Below are 13645 nucleotides of genomic sequence, written 5' to 3'. Positions count from 1 at the left end.
AGAGGTTTTGTTTTCGGGTCGCGTGTTGGGGAGCAAAGTCCACGGCATTTACGACCAGAGTACGACGTTTCGCCAGTAATCGAACGAAGCTGGTCTAATTTGCCGGCGTTACGTCGTGTTCAGATTGTAAATGTTGTGGCTTGGCTCCCCAATACACGACCGGTGTGCTGTGCTAGTGACGAATTGGCACGTTCCGTTTACGTGACAAACATTACTAGTTGGCTGTGTGGGGTGGTGGCGGGTTTAACGACACATTTATACATTTACGCGATGTAACCCCCAAAAAAAACCTCTATTGTGGTTGAGATTGGTCGTGAAAGCCTCCTCTTAAAGTGGTTTTGTATTTAGGCTCACATAGATGCCCAAAGACGTACACAGATACCCATAAACTCACATAGAGACCCATTGACTTACACAGAGACCCATTGGCTTACATAGAGGCCCATAGGCTTACACAGATACCCATAGACTCACATAGAGACCCATTGACTTACATAGAGACCCACTGACTTACATAGAGACCCATATAATTACACAGAGATCCATCGACTCACGCATAGAGATCCATAGACTTACACGTCGAGACCCATAGACTTACACACAGAGATCCATAGACTTATCATAGAGACCCATTTACTCATATAGTCTGGGTTGTGATCAAACCGGGTTCTCAAGTGCAGTGAGTTGATGGCCTCAGCCCAGTCACCGGCAACCCCAACGTGTGTGTCATGTTCGGTGTGTGCCGGTGCGCCGAACACGGCACACCACGTCCAGTATCCCCCCCCCTCTGTAGCCGCGGCCGTAGCCGGTCACGTGGACGGCTGTGCCGCTCCACCAAGCGACCCCCCCCCCCCGTGGAACGTTCAGAAATTAATGACGACGGTGACGTGTGCCGGCAGGCGTGCCGCACGCACTCGCCTGGGACCGCTGAGCTAATTGGGTAGCAATGGTGGGGGGAGGGCGGGGGGTGGGGGTGGGGTGTTGGGGGTGGGTGATTAGTAGGTGTTGAGGGGGGGGGGGGAGTCGGTGGGGTAGTGATCGGACTGTTCGTGTTCGAACACGGTGACCGTGAGTTTTGAGGAAGCCATTGGGGGTGCGATGATAGTGACCTGGGCACCACGGCCAGTTCCAACACTCGCCCTGTCCTCACTCACCCTCGCTCACCCTGACCACACTCACCCTGACCACACTCACCCTGAGCCCACTCACCCTCGCTCACCCTTGCTCACCCTCACTCACCCTGACCACGCTCACCCTCACTCACCCTCGCTCACCCTGATCACACTCACCCTGACCGCGCTCACCCTGAACACGCTCACCCTCACTCACCCTCGCTCACCCTGATCACACTCACCCTGACCACGCTCACCCTCACTCACCCTCGCTCACCCTGATCACACTCACCCTGACCGCGCTCACCCTGAACACGCTCACCCTCACTCACCCTTGCTCACGCGCTCTCAAGCCGCTCGCCATTCTGACCCTCGAGGGCCCTCGTAGAGGATCCCGAGCGCGCCTGAGATCGAGCTCCCAGTGGGCGTTAGCTGGCAAAATAAAAAATAAAGTTTTAGTTTAGTTTCGCTCGCCGACCGCGTCCGTGGCGCTCGGCACGCGACCCTGCCGAGCGGCGCCGTTCACGGTTGGAGTCCGTGCCGGGACGCTTCTGAAGGTGGTTGGGATCCGGTGGTGGGGCCGGGTGGCTCGGGGGTCGGAGGCGCCGAGAGCCTCGGGGTTCTACTCCGGGTTGCAGCCCCAACCACAGCGGTGACACTGGGGTTTCGGGTGTGGTGAGTTGGCGGTCTCAGCTGATGAATTGCATCGACACCCATAGACTCACATCGAGACCCATAGACTCACATCGAGACCCATACACTCACACAGAGACCCGTAGACTCACACCGAGACCCATAGACTCGCATAGAGATGCGCGGACTCACAAAGAGCCGCCCGGCGTATCGGCTTTTAAAACCGCGTGACTGGCCTGCGCTGGCGAGAGGCGGCCTCCCGCCGGATCTGGCGCTCACCTGCTCCTCTCCCTCCTCCATTGTCGTCCCACAGACAACGACGAGCCCCTGCTGAGTGGCTCGGGCGACGTGTCCCGTGAGTGCGCGCAGAAGCTACTCGAGGCCTGGTCCGACCTGCTCGCCAAGTGGTACGCGCTCGGGCACGAACGCGCGCGGACACGCGTGCACGCGGTCGCCCGCTCGGACGCGGCGTTGTAGCAACGAACGGCGTTCCCGAGCGGGAGAGGGACGGCGTCGCGGCGTCTGGCGAGCACTCGGCCGCGTTGGACCATCGGCCCCCGATGAGACACGGTGGGACGCGAGGCCGCCGCCCCGGGCCAGGGATCGAACTCTCCGCTTCCACCACCCCCCCCGCCCCCCCCCCGCCGCTCGCTCCCCCCCCCCGACCGCCCGCCACCCGCCAATCAATCTCTCGCGGGTGGCGAGAGCGACGACTTGTGACGCCGCGTCAGGCCGAGTTAGCCGGCATCGTCGTCGCTCGATTTTGGCGGTCCCCGGTAGGTCGCCGGTGCGTCTGGCAGAGGTCGGGGGTCGGGGCGCGAGGGTTAAACGGCGCTCGCTAAGTGCTCCGGCGTCGGGGTTGAAGGTTCACAGGTGGCTACGTGGGGCGGGGGGGGGGGCGGGCGACTGTGCAAAATTTTGCTGCGCGGCCGCGTCCCAACAAATCCTCGGCGGCCGCGCTCGATCCGCTGCTGGATGAACGCCTCTCTTCCCAGGCCGCAGCGTCAGCCAGGGCCGTTCGCAGTGGGGGGGGGGGGGGGGGGGGGGGAGGGGGTGTGGGGCCCCCCCCAACGCCTTCAAACCAAACCCGGCGACCCGAGTCTGATTCCCGCTCGCGACCAACACCGGTGACGATTGTCTGAATCGTTCATGCGCCTCCCCGAGGTCGACTCGGCCTCAAATGAGCACCAGGCGTGGTGCTAACAACGCTTGCCCCCGTGTAGCCTGTTCAAGGCTACACGGAGATCATTACTTTGTGATTGTGTGTGTGCGCGTGTACGCATGTGCACACCGGCAGCACTTGCCCCGACAGCCTGTCAAAGGCTACACGGGGCACCTTTGCCTTTGTGTGTGCGCGTGTGCCGCTGCCGGCGCGCGCTAGCGGAGCGGACGGTGCGCGGCACGCGTGCCCTGACGCGAGCGGAATATCTCTCCGTGTCACCGTCATCGATTCTGAATTGACTCGTCGCCTCGGGGGTGGCGGGGGTGGTGGCGCACGGAGTCTCGGGGGGTGGGGGGTGGTGCGTGGGGCGGTGGGGCGGCCGCCGCGGCCGTGTCGGTGAGCAATGAGCCCGATCCGCCGACGTCCTGAGCTTCAAATCCAAAGGGATCATCGCGGACTTCATTTATAACCGGGACGACGCGGCCCGCCGAGACCGCTCCGTCATCCCTCCCTCGGTCTCGTGAGTGGACGGCTCGAAGTGCCCTGGCCGATCGTCTGCCTCTCGTGAACCGCGCTGGTTCGACGTCTGGAGCGTCAAACGGCGAATTGATAATGGCATCAACAGCAGCGAACAGCGATCTCGGTCTCCGGGCGTCGCCCACAGATGTCGGTGTTTCCTTTGTATTTGCGCTCGCCATTCGGATTGCGTTGGTCAGCGATGCAAAAAGCTCACACAGAGATCCACAGGCTCAAGCGTAGAGACCCATGGACTTACGCAGAGATCCATAGACTCGCACATAGACATCCATAGACTTACACAGAGCTCTGTGGACTCACGCATAGAGAGCCATAGACTCATACATAAAGATCCCTTGACTTACGCATAAAGATCCATAGACTTACGCATAAAGATCCATAGACTCACGCATAGAGATCCATAGATTCACCCATAGAGATCCATAGACTCACGCATAGAGATCTATAGACTTACACAGAGATCCATAGACTCACTCGGAGAGATCCATCGACTTACACACAGCACTTGCTCCTGCAGTCTGTTAAGGCTACAACGGGGGGATCTTTTTTCTGTGGTCCATAGTTTGGTTTGCATGACCACAATCGCACTTCTGTGGCTGGTGCCTTTTATAGTTCCATACACGCAGGAGACGCACGCACCATCGGCCTGCTGGTGACGTTCTGATTGCGGGTAACGGTTCCACCGCCGGTGTCTCCGAGGCGGGGAGGAATGTGAAATCCAGGAGTTGTGCCACATCCAGCTCCCGAATGAGGAGCCGTTCATAGCGAATCAGAATAATGTATTTGTGCCGGAGGAATCCAATGAGCCACAAAGTTCTTTCTTTCAAAGATGTTATTCCGAAAGACCGCTTCGTGCCACTCCGTTTGTCGGCGTTGTCGCGTGTCCCGGGCGGAGCGAATTCGACGACGTGGCGACGAGCGGCGGCGGCGTCGGTCCCAGAGGGGGGGGGGGGGGGGGGCACGGGATCATTGGGACTTGGTGTCTGTGGCGGCGATGAACGTGGTCGTTATAAATCATCGTAATGAAGCCGCTGAGGCACGAATCAAAACAGAACCCGCCACCGACGCGCGGGAGCTCGCCCGCCCGCCCGCCCCCGGGCGTCTCGGACGGAGCAAAGCGTCCGTCGGGTGAATTCGTCTCGGAGGTGAACGCTATCGGTACATATGAGCGTGAGGAGGAGTGGCGCGTGCACACCCACGCACGCACGCACGGGGATCATCCTCCTCGGGGGGGAGCTCCCGACAGATGTCGCGTCTTGTTTAACCGCGGGTGTGTGATCAATAACGAGCCTCTCGCCAATTAATAATTCATCTCGACGCGCGCCCCGATCGCTCGCGACGTCGAGCCGGGCACGTAGAGACGCGCGTGGGGGGGGGGGGGGGCGGGGGGTGGCCTGCGTGCCCCCCCCCCCAACCCGCTTCGATCGCACGGGGGCGGCTACATGGTCTGAGGAGGTCAGCGGGGGGGGGGGGCAGGCGGGGGGGGGGGTGGTGACGTGGCCCCGGACGGAAGTGCGTTGTCCACCTGTTGCGCAGGTTTCTTACCTTGTTTTATATTTCTATGTAGAGAGAGAGAGAGAGCATCTGAGCTCAAGGCGCTCTGCGGCAGAGTTTCATCGCGGTTAAACAATAACGGAGTTGCTTTAGATGGCAGGGGCAACGCAAGGGCCGAGGAATGCGCGGCCGCAGCAGGGGGCACGGGGAGGGGGGGTCACGAGGGGGCCACAGGGGGAGGGACGGGGCGGAGTGGAGGGGCGAGTGGAGGGGCGAGGGGAGGGAAGAGGAAGGGGGGAGAAGAGGTGAGGATTTAGGAGAGGAACAGAAAGAGGTTAAGGAGGGGGACTGCTTTTAATGTACTGGGGTATTGCTGAGTCTATGGGCAGTGCTGAGTCTATGGGCAGTGTTGAGTCTATGGACAGTGTTGAGTCTATGGACAGTGCTGAGTCTATGGTGCAGTGCTGAGTCTATGGTGCAGTACTGAGTCTATGGGCAGTGCTGAGTCTATGTGCAGTGCTGAGTCTATGGGCAGTGCTGAGTCTATGGTGCAGTGCTGAGTCTATGGGCAGTGCTGAGTCTATGGTGCAGTGCTGAGTCTATGGGCAGTGTTGAGTCTATGGGCAGTGCTGAGTCTATGGGCAGTGCTGAGTCTATGGTGCAGTGCTGAGTCTATGGACAGTGCTGAGTCTATGGGCAGTGCTGAGTCTATGGGCAGTGCTGAGTCTATGGGCAGTGCTGAGTCTATGGGCAATGTTGAGTCTATGGTGCAATGTTGAGTCTATGGTGCAGTCCTGAGTCTATGCGCAGTGCTGAGTCTATGGGCAGTGCTGAGTCTATGGTGCAGTGCTGAGTCTATGAGAAGTGTTGAGTCTATGGTGCAGTGTTGAGTCTATGGTGCAATGTTAAGTCTATGGGCAGTGCTGAGCCTATGGACAGTGCTGAGTCTAAGGGCAGTGCTGAGTTTATGGTGCAGTGTTGAGTCTATGGTGCAGTACTGAGTCTATGAGCAGTGCTGAGTCTATGGGCAGTGTTGAGTCTATGGACAGTGCTGAGTCTATGGACAGTGCTGAGTCTATGGTGCAGTGCTGAGTCTATGGTGCAGTACTGAGTCTATGGGCAGTGCTGAGTCTATGGGCAGTGCTGAGTCTATGGGCAGTGCTGAGTCTATGGTGCAGTGCTGAGTCTATGGGCAGTGCTGAGTCTATGGTGCAGTGCTGAGTCTATGGGCAGTGTTGAGTCTATGGGCAGTGCTGAGTCTATGGGCAGTGCTGAGTCTATGGGCAGTGCTGAGTCTATGGGCAGTGCTGAGTCTATGGGCAATGTTGAGTCTATGGTGCAATGTTGAGTCTATGGTGCAGTCCTGAGTCTATGGGCAGTGCTGAGTCTATGGGCAGTGCTGAGTCTATGGTGCAGTGCTGAGTCTATGAGAAGTGTTGAGTCTATGGTGCAGTGTTGAGTCTATGGTGCAATGTTAAGTCTATGGGCAGTGCTGAGCCTATGCACAGTGCTGAGTCTAAGGGCAGTGCTGAGTTTATGGTGCAGTGTTGAGTCTATGGTGCGGTACTGAGTCTATGGGCAGTGCTGAGTCTATGGGCAGTGTTGAGTCTATGGACAGTGCTGAGTCTATGGGCAGTGCTGAGCCTATGGGCAGTGCTGAGTCTATGGTGCAGTGCTGAGTCTATGGGCAGTGCTAAGTCTATGGACAGTGCTGAGTCTATGGTGCAGTGCTGAGTCTATGGACAGTGCTGAGTCTATGGGCAGTGGTGAGTCTATGGGCAGTGTTGAGTCTATGGACAGTGCTGAGTCTACGGTGCAGTGCTAAGTCTATGGGCAGTGCTGAGTCTATGGTGCAATGTTGAGTCTATGGTGCAGTCCTGAGTCTATGGGCAGTGCTGAGTCTATGGGCAGTGCTGAGTCTATGGTGCAGTGCTGAGTCTATGAGAAGTGTTGAGTCTATGGTGCAGTGTTGAGTCTATGGTGCAATGTTAAGTCTATGGGCAGTGCTGAGCCTATGGACAGTGCTGAGTCTAAGGGCAGTGCTGAGTCTATGGTGCAGTGTTGAGTCTATGGTGCAGTACTGAGTCTATGGGCAGTGCTGAGTCTATGGGCAGTGCTGAGTCTATGGACAGTGCTGAGTCTATGGTGCAGTGCTGAGTCTATGGGCAGTGTTGAGTCTATGGACAGTGCTGAGTCTATGGGCAGTGCTGAGTCTATGGACAGTGCTGAGTCTATGGGCAGTGCTGAGCCTATGGGCAGTGTTGAGTCTATGGGGCAGTGCTGAGTCTATGGTGCAGTGCTGAGTCTATGGACAGTGCTGAGTCTATGAGCAGTGTTGAGTCTATGGGGCAGTGCTGAGTCTATGGTGCAGTGCTGAGTCTATGGACAGTGATGAGTCTATGGGCAGTGCTGAGTCTATGGTGCAGTGCTGAGTCTATGGTGCAGTGCTGAGTCTATGGACAGTGCTGAGTCTATGGGGCAGTGCTGAGTCTATGGACAGTGTTGAGTCTATGGGGCAGTGCTGATTCTATGGTGCAGTGCTGAGTCTATGGGCAGTGTTGAGTCTATGGGGCAGTTCTGAGTCTATGGACAGTGTGAGTCTATGGGGCAGTGCTGAGTCTATGGTGCAGTGCTGAGTCTTTGGGCAATGTTGAGTCTATGGGCAGTGATGAGTATATGGTGCGGTCCTGAGTCTATGGACAGTGATGAGTCTATGGGCAGTGCTGAGTCTATGGACAGTGCTGAGTCTATGGGGAGTGCTGAGTCTATGGGCAGTGTTGAGTCTATGGTGCAGTGCTGAGTCTACGGGCAGTGATGAGTCTATGGGCAGTGCTGAGTCTATGGTATAGTGCTGAGTCTATGGTACAGTGCTGAGTCTATGGGCAGTGCTGAGTCTATGGGCAGTGCTGAGTCTATGGTGCAGTGCTGAGTCTATGGTACACTGCTGAGTCTATAGGCAGTGCTGAGTTTATGGTGCAGTGCTGAGTCTATGGGCAGTGCTGAGTCTATGGGCAGTGTTGAGTCTATGGGCAGTGTTGAGTCTATGGACAGTGCTGAGTCTATGGGCAGTGCTGAGCCTCTGGGCAGTGCTGAGTCTATGGTGCAGTGCTGAGTCTATGGGCAGTGCTGAGTCTATGGACAGTGCTGAGTCTATGGACAGTGCTGAGTCTATGGTGCAGTGCTGAGTCTATGGTACAGTGCTGAGTCTATGGACAGTGCTGAGTTTTTCGTGCAGTGCTGAGTCTATGGGCAGTGCTGAGTCTATGGTGCAGTGCTGAGTCTATGGGCAGTGCTGAGTCTATGGGCAGTGTTGAGTCTATGGGCAGTGTTGAGTCTATGGGCAGTGCTGAGTCTATGGACAGTGCTGAGTCTATGGGCAGTGCTGAGCCTCTGGGCAGTGCTGAGTCTATGGTGCAGTGCTGAGTCTATGGACAGTGCTGAGTCTATGGTACAGTGCTGAGTCTATGGGCAGTGTTGAGTCTATGGACAGTACTGAGTCTATGGGCAGTGCTGAGTCTATGGACAGTGCTGAGTCTATGGGCAGTGCTGAGCCTATGGGCAGTGTTGAGTCTATGGGGCAGTGCTGAGTCTATGGGGCAGTGCTGAGTCTATGGTGCAGTGCTGAGTCTATGGACAGTGATGAGTCTATGGGCAGTGCTGAGTCTATGGTGCAGTGCTGAGTCTATGGTGCAGTGCTGAGTCTATGGACAGTGCTGAGTCTATGGGGCAGTGCTGAGTCTATGGACAGTGTTGAGTCTATGGGGCAGTGCTGATTCTATGGTGCAGTGCTGAGTCTATGGGCAGTGTTGAGTCTATGGGGCAGTTCTGAGTCTATGGACAGTGTGAGTCTATGGGGCAGTGCTGAGTCTATCGAAAGTGTTGAGTCTATGGGGCAGTGCTGAGTCTATGGACAGTGTTGAGTCTATGGTGCAGTCCTGAGTCTTTGGGCAATGTTGAGTCTATGGGCAGTGATGAGTATATGGTGCGGTCCTGAGTCTATGGACAGTGATGAGTCTATGGGCAGTGCTGAGTCTATGGGCAGTGTTGAGTCTATGAGCAGTGTTGAGTCTATGGGGCAGTGCTGAGTCTATGGTGCAGTGCTGAGTCTATGGACAGTGATGAGTCTATGGGCAGTGCTGAGTCTATGGTGCAGTGCTGAGTCTATGGTGCAGTGCTGAGTCTATGGACAGTGTTGAGTCTATGGTGCAGTGCTGAGTCAATGGGCAGTGCTGAGTCTATTGACAATGCTGAGTCTATGGTGCAGTGCTGAGTCTATGGACAGTGCTGAGTCTATGGGGAGTGCTGAGTCTATGGGCAGTGTTGAGTCTATGGTGCAGTGCTGAGTCTACGGGCAGTGATGAGTCTATGGGCAGTGCTGAGTCTATGGTATAGTGCTGAGTCTATGGTACAGTGCTGAGTCTATGGGCAGTGCTGAGTCTATGGGCAGTGCTGAGTCTATGGTGCAGTGCTGAGTCTATGGTACACTGCTGAGTCTATAGGCAGTGCTGAGTTTATGGTGCAGTGCTGAGTCTATGGGCAGTGCTGAGTCTATGGGCAGTGTTGAGTCTATGGGCAGTGTTGAGCCTATGGGCAGTGCTGAGTCTATGGTGCAGTGCTGAGTCTATGGGCAGTGCTAAGTCTATGGACAGTGCTGAGTCTATGGTGCAGTGCTGAGTCTATGGACAGTGCTGAGTCTATGGGCAGTGGTGAGTCTATGGGCAGTGTTGAGTCTATGGACAGTGCTGAGTCTACGGTGCAGTGCTGAGTCTATGGGCAGTGGTGAGTCTATGGGCAGTGCTGAGTCTATGGTGCAATGTTGAGTCTATGGTGCAGTCCTGAGTCTATGGGCAGTGCTGAGTCTATGGGCAGTGCTGAGTCTATGGGCAGTGCTGAGTCTATGGTGCAGTGCTGAGTCTATGAGAAGTGTTGAGTCTATGGTGCAGTGTTGAGTCTATGGTGCAATGTTAAGTCTATGGGCAGTGCTGAGCCTATGGACAGTGCTGAGTCTAAGGGCAGTGCTGAGTCTATGGTGCAGTGTTGAGTCTATGGTGCAGTACTGAGTCTATGGGCAGTGCTGAGTCTATGGGCAGTGCTGAGTCTATGGACAGTGCTGAGTCTATGGTGCAGTGCTGAGTCTATGGGCAGTGTTGAGTCTATGGACAGTGCTGAGTCTATGGGCAGTGCTGAGTCTATGGACAGTGCTGAGTCTATGGGCAGTGCTGAGCCTATGGGCAGTGTTGAGTCTATGGGGCAGTGCTGAGTCTATGGTGCAGTGCTGAGTCTATGGACAGTGCTGAGTCTATGAGCAGTGTTGAGTCTATGGGGCAGTGCTGAGTCTATGGTGCAGTGCTGAGTCTATGGACAGTGATGAGTCTATGGGCAGTGCTGAGTCTATGGTGCAGTGCTGAGTCTATGGTGCAGTGCTGAGTCTATGGACAGTGCTGAGTCTATGGGGCAGTGCTGAGTCTATGGACAGTGTTGAGTCTATGGGGCAGTGCTGATTCTATGGTGCAGTGCTGAGTCTATGGGCAGTGTTGAGTCTATGGGGCAGTTCTGAGTCTATGGACAGTGTGAGTCTATGGGGCAGTGCTGAGTCTATGGAAAGTGTTGAGTCTATGGGGCAGTGCTGAGTCTATGGACAGTTTTGAGTCTATGGTGCAGTCCTGAGTCTTTGGGCAATGTTGAGTCTATGGGCAGTGATGAGTATATGGTGCGGTCCTGAGTCTATGGACAGTGATGAGTCTATGGGCAGTGCTGAGTCTATGGGCAGTGTTGAGTCTATGAGCAGTGCTGAGTCTATGGTGCAGTGCTGAGTCAATGGGCAGTGCTGAGTCTATTGACAATGCTGAGTCTATGGTGCAGTGCTGAGTCTATGGACAGTGCTGAGTCTATGGGGAGTGCTGAGTCTATGGGCACTGTTGAGTCTATGGTGCAGTGCTGAGTCTACGGGCAGTGATGAGTCTATGGGCAGTGCTGAGTCTATGGTATAGTGCTGAGTCTATGGTACAGTGCTGAGTCTATGGGCAGTGCTGAGTCTATGGGCAGTGCTGAGTCTATGGTGCAGTGCTGAGTCTATGGTACACTGCTGAGTCTATAGGCAGTGCTGAGTTTATGGTGCAGTGCTGAGTCTATGGGCAGTGCTGAGTCTATGGGCAGTGTTGAGTCTATGGGCAGTGTTGAGTCTATGGACAGTGCTGAGTCTATGGGCAGTGCTGAGCCTCTGGGCAGTGCTGAGTCTATGGTGCAGTGCTGAGTCTATGGGCAGTGCTGAGTCTATGGACAGTGCTGAGTCTATGGGCAGTGCTGAGTCTATGGTACAGTGCTGAGTCTATGGGCAGTGTTGAGTCTATGGGCAGTGCTGAGTCTATGGTGCAGTGCTGAGTCTATGGACAGTGCTGAGTCTATGGTACAGTGCTGAGTCTATGGGCAGTGTTGAGTCTATGGACAGTACTGAGTCTATGGGCAGTGCTGAGTCTATGGACAGTGCTGAGTCTATGGGCAGTGCTGAGCCTATGGGCAGTGTTGAGTCTATGGGGCAGTGCTGAGTCTATGGGGCAGTGCTGAGTCTATGGTGCAGTGCTGAGTCTATGGACAGTGATGAGTCTATGGGCAGTGCTGAGTCTATGGTGCAGTGCTGAGTCTATGGTGCAGTGCTGAGTCTATGGACAGTGCTGAGTCTATGGGGCAGTGCTGAGTCTATGGACAGTGTTGAGTCTATGGGGCAGTGCTGATTCTATGGTGCAGTGCTGAGTCTATGGGCAGTGTTGAGTCTATGGGGCAGTTCTGAGTCTATGGACAGTGTGAGTCTATGGGGCAGTGCTGAGTCTATGGAAAGTGTTGAGTCTATGGGGCAGTGCTGAGTCTATGGACAGTGTTGAGTCTATGGTGCAGTCCTGAGTCTTTGGGCAATGTTGAGTCTATGGGCAGTGATGAGTATATGGTGCGGTCCTGAGTCTATGGACAGTGATGAGTCTATGGGCAGTGCTGAGTCTATGGGCAGTGTTGAGTCTATGAGCAGTGTTGAGTCTATGGGGCAGTGCTGAGTCTATGATGCAGTGCTGAGTCTATGGACAGTGATGAGTCTATGGGCAGTGCTGAGTCTATGGTGCAGTGCTGAGTCTATGGTGCAGTGCTGAGTCTATGGACAGTGTTGAGTCTATGGTGCAGTGCTGAGTCAATGGGCAGTGCTGAGTCTATTGACAATGCTGAGTTTATGGTGCAGTGCTGAGTCTATGGACAGTGCTGAGTCTATGGGGAGTGCTGAGTCTATGGGCAGTGTTGAGTCTATGGTGCAGTGCTGAGTCTACGGGCAGTGATGAGTCTATGGGCAGTGCTGAGTCTATGGTATAGTGCTGAGTCTATGGTACAGTGCTGAGTCTATGGGCAGTGCTGAGTCTATGGGCAGTGCTGAGTCTATGGTGCAGTGCTGAGTCTATGGTACACTGCTGAGTCTATAGGCAGTGCTGAGTTTATGGTGCAGTGCTGAGTCTATGGGCAGTGCTGAGTCTATGGGCAGTGTTGAGTCTATGCGCAGTGTTGAGCCTATGGGCAGTACTGAGTCTATGGTGCAGTGCTGAGTCTATGGGCAGTGCTAAGTCTATGGACAGTGCTGAGTCTATGGTGCAGTGCTGAGTCTATGGACAGTGCTGAGTCTATGGGCAGTGGTGAGTCTATGGGCAGTGTTGAGTCTATGGACAGTGCTGAGTCTACGGTGCAGTGCTAAGTCTATGGGCAGTGCTGAGTCTATGGTGCAATGTTGAGTCTATGGTGCAGTCCTGAGTCTATGGGCAGTGCTGAGTCTATGGGCAGTGCTGAGTCTATGGTGCAGTGCTGAGTCTATGAGAAGTGTTGAGTCTATGGTGCAGTGTTGAGTCTATGGTGCAATGTTAAGTCTATGGGCAGTGCTGAGCCTATGGACAGTGCTGAGTCTAAGGGCAGTGCTGAGTCTATGGTGCAGTGTTGAGTCTATGGTGCAGTACTGAGTCTATGGGCAGTGCTGAGTCTATGGGCAGTGCTGAGTCTATGGACAGTGCTGAGTCTATGGTGCAGTGCTGAGTCTATGGGCAGTGTTAAGTCTATGGACAGTGCTGAGTCTATGGGCAGTGCTGAGTCTATGGACAGTGCTGAGTCTATGGGCAGTGCTGAGCCTATGGGCAGTGTTGAGTCTATGGGGCAGTGCTGAGTCTATGGTGCAGTGCTGAGTCTATGGACAGTGCTGAGTCTATGAGCAGTGTTGAGTCTATGGGGCAGTGCTGAGTCTATGGTGCAGTGCTGAGTCTATGGACAGTGATGAGTCTATGGGCAGTGCTGAGTCTATGGTGCAGTGCTGAGTCTATGGTGCAGTGCTGAGTCTATGGACAGTGCTGAGTCTATGGGGCAGTGCTGAGTCTATGGACAGTGTTGAGTCTATGGGGCAGTGCTGATTCTATGGTGCAGTGCTGAGTCTATGGGCAGTGTTGAGTCTATGGGGCAGTTCTGAGTCTATGGACAGTGTGAGTCTATGGGGCAGTGCTGAGTCTATGGAAAGTGTTGAGTCTATGGGGCAGTGCTGAGTCTATGGACAGTTTTGAGTCTATGGTGCAGTCCTGAGTCTTTGGGCAATGTTGAGTCTATGGGCAGTGATGAGTATATGGTGCGGTCCTGAGTCTATGGACAGTGATGAGTCTATGGGCAGTGCTGAGTCTATGGGCAGTGTTGAGTCTATGAG

The 13645-nt window shown here is 55.0% G+C and overlaps 1 protein-coding gene across 4 annotated transcripts in view; it reads left to right on the top strand.

The window, feature by feature from the left end:
- The window catches only part of LOC116953190 (rab GTPase-activating protein 1-like), a 182053-nt gene that overhangs the window by 51662 nt on the left and 116746 nt on the right, over positions 1–13645 (top strand). For all 4 annotated transcript variants that reach the window (XM_076074800.1, XM_076074802.1, XM_076074801.1 and 1 more), the window contains exon 12: positions 2059–2152. In XM_076074800.1, coding sequence (XP_075930915.1) covers positions 2059–2152 — 94 coding nt within the window. The remainder of the gene's footprint in view (positions 1–2058; positions 2153–13645) is intronic.

The sequence above is a fragment of the Petromyzon marinus genome, chromosome 50 (genome assembly GCF_048934315.1).
Source record: "Petromyzon marinus isolate PM22_M1 ecotype Great Lakes invasive population chromosome 50, UKy_Petmar_22M1.pri1.0, whole genome shotgun sequence".
Lineage (NCBI taxonomy): Eukaryota > Metazoa > Chordata > Hyperoartia > Petromyzontiformes > Petromyzontidae > Petromyzon > Petromyzon marinus.
The sequence above is the reverse complement of the archived record's forward strand: the minus strand, read 5'-3'. Positions and strand labels throughout refer to the sequence as shown.